Source organism: Athene noctua, chromosome 6 (assembly GCF_965140245.1).
Source record: "Athene noctua chromosome 6, bAthNoc1.hap1.1, whole genome shotgun sequence".
Lineage (NCBI taxonomy): Eukaryota > Metazoa > Chordata > Aves > Strigiformes > Strigidae > Athene > Athene noctua.
This window is the reverse complement of record NC_134042.1, coordinates 12,332,051-12,341,339: the sequence shown is the minus strand read 5'-3', so window position 1 is coordinate 12,341,339 and position 9,289 is coordinate 12,332,051. Positions and strand designations below refer to the sequence as shown.

The following is a 9,289-nucleotide window of genomic DNA, read 5'->3' as shown; positions in this document are numbered from 1 at the left end:
CGAGCGGCTCCGCCCCCCACGCCGCTCCCGCCGGCCCACGACGGCCGCGTCCCCCCACGGGGAGCGGAAGAGGCGCGGCCAGCGCGGCGGCGGCCTCCGTGCGGCGGGATGGCGGCGGCGCCGCGCTCCGGGGGGTGGCGGCGGCCCGAGGCTGTCCTGCTGCGGCTGCTGGCGGTGCTGCTGCTGGCGGGCGCGGCGGGCGCTGGGCAGCGCTCCAGATGGCGGCTCCCGGTGCTCATGGTGAGTGCGGGGAGGGCGACCGCGGCGCTGCGCCGCGCCGGCGGCTCTCGGCCCCGCTGGCTGCGGCGGCGGGCGGAGCGTGCGTGGCGTGGCGGGGGTAGGAGGCCGCTGCTGCTCCGCTCGTCCTCTCTGGGCGGCGGGGAACGCCGCGGCGGTCCGCAGGAGGGCTGCGGCCTGTCCCGCCCGCTCCTCTGCGGTCCGGCCCGGGCCGCGCCTGGGGGAGCCTGACCGCAACCGGGGCTGTTGCGAGGACGCGGGGCGCCTGCTGCCCCGCTGCCGGGGCTCTCCGCCGGGCTGGAGCCCCCCTCGGGCGGGTGGGCGGTGGCGACAGGGGCGAGAAGGCGTCTGCGGGGAATAGCGGCAGGGGGGGTGGCCGGCCGCACTGCGGCCGGTGGGGAGGGAGGCGGCCGGCCGCGGCCCGGCCTCGGTGGGGCCTGTGCGGGGAGAGGGCGGCCCGCGCCCCCCGTGCGGCTGGGCTGGCGGCCCCGCGCTGGCCTGGCGCCCCTGGAAGGCCGAACCGAGGGAGGAGTGGGCCTCTGGGAAGGCGAAGGGATCTCCAGCGCTTCTAGTGTACCGGCCGTGTTTGGAGTTGTGTGGAGAAAAGTTGGTTTGCCTCGCGGTAAATCAGCCTTTACCAGGCTGTGGAAGGCAGTAACGGACGCTCTCTGTGAGGCTTTTGAGCTTCAGGAACAAAATTAAAGGATCCCAGTGAACGCTCCTCTTGATACTTAGAACAAAGTTTTTTTATTGTTGGGTAGTCTAGACCTTCTCATCAGCAAGAAAATGCTAATCGTTTCAACAGATGTCGATGAAATTGATTCAGTTTTGCAGAACAAAAAAGCCCCAAGCGACACAAGCTGTCTTTAAGAGTAGGTTGTAGGGGTGGTGAGGCATGACTGGAAAATCCAGCAAGGCTGGCTCTTGATTTGGCATTCATTTTCACTGCTGTATTGACTTAAAACTCAAGTGGAAGATGTTTACTTAAACTCGGTGACATTAAGCCCTCTAATATGTCTTACTTTTTTGTGCCTTTGCAGGGGAAGAAGTTTAACTTTGGGAAGATTCTCTTCAGCAACACCACCATTTTCCTGAGATGTAAGTGGTTACAAGGGATTAACCTGCTCTCCCTGCTGTTTGACACCTTAAACATTTGGGAGTCAAAACACTGTGAAGTGTTTTAACTGCGCTGGTTGCAGTGACAGCTAATCTAGTACTGGATGAAAGCCATAGCTCTGATATGGTTGGGTATGTTTAACAACCTTAAAGCTTCCCAATTGTGATCTGTTTAGGTTGTAGCAGAAATTAATGGTTCTGTTCAGGCCCTCTGTGGAGAGGGCAAGACCGGCAATAGGAGCACCACTTCATTTCAGATAGTGGGTGATGAGGTGTGGGACGTGCTGAGCCCTGCTGTGAGGTGCGCTTTCCCATTTTAAGATATGCTAAATTCCTCCATCTAGGAGATCTGGTGCAGACCGGGAGGGGGGCTATTTGTGTTGCAGGGTGACGGATACCAGTGTTCGGGAAGCAGTGCTTTTTGAGTCCTTGCTCCTTTTTACCTGGGTGTTCTGGGAGTGATAAGGGGATGCACACTATGGCAGAGCTCTCCTGAGAGCTGTTTTCTTCTGATCACAGTGTGTCTGTGCTACATAGCAGACATTTGCAGCCTTTCTGTTTGTTCTGTTTACTGCTCTTTGATCTGGCCAGGACTATGGTGGGTTATGTAGGTTGCTGCTCAAAGGAGAGTTTCTGGGAAATATCCTCTTATCTGCGAACATGAGCAGTATTTAGACGGTAAAGAGATGATCTAGGTGACTTGTGGAAGCCAGTAGCCGATTTAGAAAGACTTGAAATCTTTCCCATGTACTTTGAGCCCTTTAAGGAGTTGTTTGCACCAGTTTTACCATGGGGGGAAGCTGTTTGATCTCCAGCTGCTAATTGGGTAGTTATACAGGTACAGTGCCTGTGAAAGCCCTTCTGCACTTGTGTGAAATGAGGAAATAAAAGTAACTTTAAAGATGATTAGTGGGATCTGTGCCTTTGTTACTTCAGGACTCAGTTGCTGCAGTGATTGTGTTCTTTTTTAACTGAGAAAATTAAGGTATAGCTGATATAAGGATTAGCTGATGCTTCTTGATGAAATTGTATCTTACTGTGCTCTACTATGTTTAGTACTTACCTTACTGATTTTTGGGTTTAATTTCAGATACCTGTCCTTCTTGGGATACTGTTTCAAAGGGAGTTTGTTAAAGTGCCTCCATTAATCCTGCATGAATCTGAAATATGACAATAGTATTAGAGATGTTATTAGTAAATCAGTCCATCATGTCAGGGTTATTATTAGTAAATTAGTCCATCATGTCAGGGTTAAGGTTTGCTCAGTTGTCAAGTGTAGCTCAAATGCTGAGTTTTGTGTCTGCAGCAAGATAATTACAAGTGTGTAGCTGCAGGATCAAATTTGATGCTTGGGAAAAGGCGGGGGCATTTGAAAGGGCATTTGGAGCTTTGGTACGTGTTGGGCTTCCCTGTCTAAAGTTTAACAGGAATCATATACTCGTACTAACATAGCATGTAAGAGGTGGGTTCCCACAGTAAAGTGTGTGGTATGTCTAATTGTGAGGTGTACGGTTGAATTAGTCAAGAGAAGGAAGGAACTGAAGCACAGAGAAGATAAAATTTGTTTGTTGTAAGACAGGTTTGTGGCAACTCTGGTAGTAATTTGATCCCCTGGCTCCTGATAATGGACTTCAACTACACTGTGCTGTCAGCCTTAAACAGTCATTAAGCCTTAAAATTCTTTAGTGAAGACACCTGTTTTACATACTGGTGTGATTAAAAGATTTACATGAATTTAGATTCTGAATCACTGATGGAAGGAACAATGTCTAGGAACTTAATTTCAGTTTCTCAACGTAGATGATACTTAAACTGCATTTGATACCAAGAGGCTTTGACTCTACATATTGTCTTTTTTCTGCCCATGTCTGTGTGGAAACTGGCATCTCTTCTTTTGTTTGCTGTCTGTTGGCTGATGTTTGTGTGGACAATATGACCCTTCTTGCCCACCATGATTGCTCATGGGCTGTTCATGTTTTTTGGTGAGCATCTGCATCTCCTCCTCCTCAATCTTTTCCTTTTCCCTTCTTGATTTTTAATTTTTTGCGTGTGTGTTTGTGGTGTATTGGTGTCTGATGCTTTCTGCTTCTGACTGGGAAGACTGCCACTGGTGTTTAATATTGTCAATAATGAATTTATTTTTATCTACTACTTTTGTTAAGTGCTATTCTAGAAGGCATCTGGTTTCCTGTCTAGGATCATGGTAGAAATTCTGCTCTCTGTAAATGAATACAAAAACTGCATTGGAATTGAGTGTTTGAAGGCTAAGGATCTTAGATTTCCACGTTACTGAATTCAGTAAATGCCATAGATGCCTTTTCTGTCTTTTAGAGTGTTTCCATTTCAAGGTTTCTGTAATTTTGGTGTTTGCAGATACTGGAGGATTGTTCTAGTTGTGACCCATTCTACTTTCAGTTGATGTTACTGCTGAACACAGAGTTTCAGAAATCTTATTTATTTTTAATAGCTAAGAAGGTCTTTAAAATCCCTTCTATTTTTGGTAGCACTTTTTTGAGATATTCCTCATTTGATCATTTTTATCAGAAGAACCTTTGGCTTCTAAGAATTTGCCATCGACCCATATCATTGCAGTGCTTGTATCGCCTATTACGTTTCTTTGTTGTGCCCTCCACAACATCTAGGGCTACATGGAAAATGTATGCCTTGTTTTCATGCTTACCAGAAGGTGTCATAAGAAAACTCTTATTTTTCAGTGATTGCATTCCAGTCTTTTTTTTTTTTTTTTTTTTTTTTTTAAATCTTTGGTATGAGAGGCTCAGTTGTTGAGTTTTTAGTTCTATGTATACTTGCTTTAGTAGTCATGTGGTTTACAGTGGTGTTAGCCAGTTAAGACTCCATGACAGGGTCTTTTTTCTAATTGAGTTTTTTACCTGTAGTGGTCAATATGGAAACATTCATTAAAAGCACTGTGTGTGTAACAACTTTGTGGGTGTCTAGTCTGAGATAAATGTTGCCTGTAAAGGTGTGGGCACTTGTTAGCCACTAGAAACATGTTGTCAACTTCAGAGTTTTGCCATCTGTTGACTGGCAAAACCCAAACATAATCATCTAAATGGCTCTTTCAAGACTGAGTATCACTGCTCATTTTGTTTATGCGTGAAGCCTACTTAATGTCAAATTCTATTCATCAGGCTTTAGTTTCAGAATGAGATTTGAAACACAAAAATCATACAGTCTTTCCTGAGGCGGGGGTCAAGTCTTGTGTTTCACTTTTCATACGTGTTGTTCTCTAATAAATCAAAGTAGAAAGTTCTTATTGCAGTTTTAGGTAGCACTGCAGCTTTGACAGAGTGACCTAATGTATAGATGGCTTGTTTGTTTTTTGGGAGTGGGGGGGTTGGGGTGGATGTTAACTTGCAAAATCTTACCTTTTTATTTATTTTCTTGATGATGGTATTGGTATATTTAAATTATCTGTGCAAATTGCCCATAGTATTGACCTGTTCTTAGCTCTCTCTACCTGCTGTGTGTCCCACATCTTGGAAAGGGAAATCCTTTTGTATATTGTAATCACCATAAGTCACTGCCTTCTCATTTGGTATTTGCAGCTGAGAAAGTATCCCTGATTGTTTTGAAAACAAAAAGTTTCCAAATGATCTTCAGCTCTTTAATAGAATTGTGTAACGTTATGGTGGAGTTCTGTTTTCTACATGCTGCTTTCTTTCACTGAACAGTAATGAATTACTTGAAGAAAATGTTTTTTTATTGTTTTGCTTTCAAGTTTGTGTTTAAAATTAATAAGGGTAGTTTGGCACAGAATGAGAGGAAAAACATGGCAGGTAGGGGGTGTCTTACATGTTTTTATCTGTTTGTTTTAGTTGAAGGGGATGAAAAATCCTGTGATCCCTCCCAAAGTTACAATGTTACTTGGTACTTAAGATATTCTGACTGCTACAATGAAGTCTTCAACTTCGGGGTAAGAATTGTGTGGAAAAACCTGGGTTACATTTTTAGGGGTAAGCAGATCTGGCGGTGAGGGGTCTGGAGATGTCTTACTTGCCTTGTCATTGCTCTTTGGGCCTGAAAGACACACTCCTCCACTAGAAGATAACACATTTCTGGATCATTTGGAATGGAGAGGAACTGATCCACAGCTAGGTAGAATTGCTGACTTTTGTAGATTTTGGGTAAGGTGGATGTGTGTGTTAGAATTCTTCTAAACCCAGAATCTTAAATGAGTGCATTGACTCAAAACTGAAGTGTGTGCGTTTATGGTAGATGAACTAATTATTTATGACAATGCTTAATGACAGCAAATAGAAAAAAAATGGACTTTTTCACATTTAGGCTAAATCCTGTTCTTTATGGAGGCACATTGCAAGTATTAGTAATTTATATAAAATGTATAGTGTTTCTATTGAATATGGTAGAACATAACTGTGGTTTATACTGTGTAACAGCTTTCTCTGTTTACTTAAAATATTGTGACAGTTGTAACAACTGAACACAGTAGTGAGGTCTTTAATCTTTATAATAATGTAGAGTTTGTTTGTGTGTACTGAAGTTTATGCTGGTGCTGCATCTCTGCTGCAGGAATACCGGGATTTTAATTTTTTTTAAGTAGGTATTAAATCTTACTCAAATTCTGTATGGGGGTTTTTGGCCCTTGTTTTTATAGTCTTGTGTGGTCTTGATGGACTTTATCCTATTAAATTCTGTTCGAGAGTGTGATGAGAGGGAAGTTACGGTGCTCTCCAGGTCTTGCAGCTGCCTGCTGAGATAAACCATTTGATATACTGGATGCTAACCTAAGTTCTGTTCTGCGTTTGGCAGGATGAACAGGCAGAGTACTATTTTGGGGCTACATCTGAAGAACATCCGGGTTGGTCAGGATACTATGCCACGGCTTCTCTCCTCTTTCCAAATTGCTCTGAGCTCTTCAGGCCTCAGGTATGGGTAGAAACTTCACAGTTTGTTCTGTTCTCTCAATCAATATACAGAGAAGATGGTAGTTCCTGTTAGATGTGTTAACCTCCTATGTAAGTATCACTTTAGGTTGGGAGGTACTTGTTTTTATCTGTTTAGGACAACCAAACTGCCATGAAGATTTCATAATTTTGCTTTACTTCTGACTTGCTGTTCAACATCTGGCCCACCATGGTGGGAAAAAACCCACACCCAAACCACTGTAAAGTTCAGTGCTTCTTTTTGTTTGTGGCTGTGTTCTGAATTTGTTTCACTTACAGAAGGCTACTGCTAGTAGAGTAGAAGTGTGAGTCTCTGGCAGCAGAGTGAAGCTCCCGTAAATTTGGGGTCAATAAAGGATTGTCACTTTTTGCTCAGATAATGTTAATTTATAATAATGAAAATGAAAGAGTGTTGAGAAATGGTTTACTTATGCACTGATGGCAGGCTAAAAATGAAAAATCAGTAGTGCTAAAACATGTTTGAAACAAATCAAATGGAAGAGAGAAGACAATGTAGAACAGCATAGGGAAGTAATGTGCAAACATAGGCTCTGCACCAGCTGTATATCACCAGTGAAGCTGTGTGATCATACTAATGACAGTGTAACACGCTGTCTTTCTTTAATGGTGTGCATACTTAAGAATTCAAGGCAAATCATCTAGTGTTGTATCTGTATTCAGGCATTCCTGATTTAGACAGAGGGTTTGGGTACAGAATACTGGGAAATATCTCATAATTACCAAACCTAGTGTTGCAGGTTTTTGTTTGTTGTTTGGGGTTTTTTTGTTTTGTTTTTTTTTAAGAAAACATGCCTACGGGTGACTTGAAAAGGGTTTTTAATAATCTGTTTGCATGCTTCTAATTCCTTTGATATGCAAAGATGGCTTGGAAGGTTTTTTAAAAAAGAATCTGTCTGCTGCCTGCTTTTTATGTTTAATATGAGAAGTGTCAGTTCTACTTTACTTGGTTTTATCGAAGAGATCTTGTGGGTTTAGCTGTGTAACGTGAACTTGAGCATCTTAACTGAATGTCCAGGTTGGTAAAACTGGGGTTTTAAAAGACTTTAAGTGACTTTTCTTCCAATTCCTTTGTAAAGTTTACTGAAATTTTAACAAAATATATTTCTCTTGGATACTAATTTCTGAAGTTTCACAGCAATTTCTCCTTTTGATTGTTCAGCTTTTTCCTTGTGGTATAGCAGTTTCACTGGATTTCATGTCACCATAATTTGGGAGAGCTGGCAAAATCTGAATCTCTAATAGGTGCTCACTCATCTAGGGACTTTCTTTTGCATAGACTAGAGCAGAAATCTCCAATTCCTGTTTATGTCTGCGTAGAGTTCATCTAGTAATGGAGATAGCCAACAGATTCATGTTCAGAAAATAAAATTAACTTCACTACTGTTGTGTCTGTGGGTACAGTTCTAAAAACAGACACCTGTTGTCTCAGGGGTGGAAAAGCAATTCTCAAATGACAAAATACTTATCTAAGTATTCAAGACTCCCTCCACAAATGGACAGTTATTTGATTTAGAAGAATGAAATCTCTGATACAGAGAATCAATCCTTCCTTGTCAAGTTTACTGAAAGCCATTCTGGTGATGTCATGCTAATATGAAGTATCTATTAATGCTGTACCTTTCTTATATTTTGTAGATTTTCTATAAAGAATTTGTTCATCCAGAGCCTCTCTCGCCTGAGAAACAAGAGGTAATTTTTTTTTCCTTCTGATGAGTAAGTATAGGCGTGGAAGAGAGTTTTAGCATATTAATTTATCCATTTTTCTGTTTATCTTTAAGGGCTTAAAAGATAAGAAGGAAAGTGGAGGAAATCACACAATGGTGGCAGATAAATCTGTATGTATATTGAATTTAAACATGGATTGGAATCCAGCAGTCTTAAATTGTTGTGGGTTTCTTTTTAATGTCTGTGGTTTTGTACAAAGAAATTACTGGTAGCATTTACAGGGATGGTGCAATTCTGGTTTTTTGACATCTGGATTTTTTTTTGCTTGAAACTAGGTAGCCCTGTGTGGGAAAACAGAAAACAGAGTAACTGGTTCTATATGTGAAATACAGAACTCGTACTATTCAAACTGATGATATAAATTAAAAAATAAATGTATTTTTTCATAGTAATTTAATAATTGATATGATGTGGTTTAAGTGGTGACTAATACTTAGAGATTACACTTGGTTTCATCTTTAACTAGTCAGTCTTTTTAAACATTTTACCTAACAGGTTGAGTGATTACTTTTGATTTTTGAATCTGTTAGTATTTTTATTACATATTATGTTCAAGCCTTAACCAGGAACGATTGTCAACATAGCTTCAAATTGAATGCCCTGGATACCGACAAAGAAAATGTCTTTAACTCCCTGAGTACTTATGGGGCTGTTTACCTTAAAGCTAGAATATAAATAGCTGTGTGTGTAATTGTGAAATGAGAGATCAATGCAGGAAGAGATGGAGATATAGGCAAAAATGGTATATAAAAAATGTCCATTTTCTTTCAAGTTTACTGGTTTTTTAAGTCTTAATTTCAGTCAATATCAACATAAACTTTTTTTGACACATAAAATTCTGTTGGCTTTAGGTCTTGTTGCCAGGAGGTTTCTTAAAAGGGATGCATGCTCTCAATACTGAAGTTGTCTTGGAGGGGCTGTTATAAAAAAAGTCTTTGTTGTAGTGCCGCAGTGGTCATGTGAGTGGCATACTACAGATAGTCCTAGTTTTAACCTTAAAGCTCTTGGTAAATATTGCAATTTTTGAGATGGTTAGAACATTTTCAGTTGTGGACTTAACAGTTTTGTATTCTGGAACCCAAAGAAGTGTCTGATTTATTTTATGGTGCAAATATTTATCTGGGCAAGCTTCCTCGGTTAGATCATTGGCAAGGTTTGAGTCTTACAGGTATAAGAGCTGTTGTAGGTGCAGTAGTAGTTTCCACAGGAAATGACTACTATGGGAAGCTTTTACTTCCCAGCTACCTCTTTTATACTAAAAA

At 41.6% G+C, this 9,289-nt stretch overlaps 1 protein-coding gene across 3 annotated transcripts in view; it reads left to right on the top strand.

The window, feature by feature from the left end:
* Positions 1-61: 61 nt before the first annotated feature.
* The window catches only part of TMEM87A (transmembrane protein 87A), a 28,131-nt gene continuing 18,903 nt past the window's right edge, over positions 62-9,289 (top strand). For all 3 annotated transcript variants that reach the window (XM_074909586.1, XM_074909587.1, XM_074909584.1), the window contains exons 1-6: positions 62-240; positions 1,278-1,335; positions 5,193-5,290; positions 6,148-6,264; positions 7,938-7,991; positions 8,081-8,137. In XM_074909586.1, the coding sequence (XP_074765687.1) occupies positions 109-240; positions 1,278-1,335; positions 5,193-5,290; positions 6,148-6,264; positions 7,938-7,991; positions 8,081-8,137 (516 nt within the window). In that variant the 5' untranslated portion in view covers positions 62-108. The remainder of the gene's footprint in view (positions 241-1,277; positions 1,336-5,192; positions 5,291-6,147; positions 6,265-7,937; positions 7,992-8,080; positions 8,138-9,289) is intronic.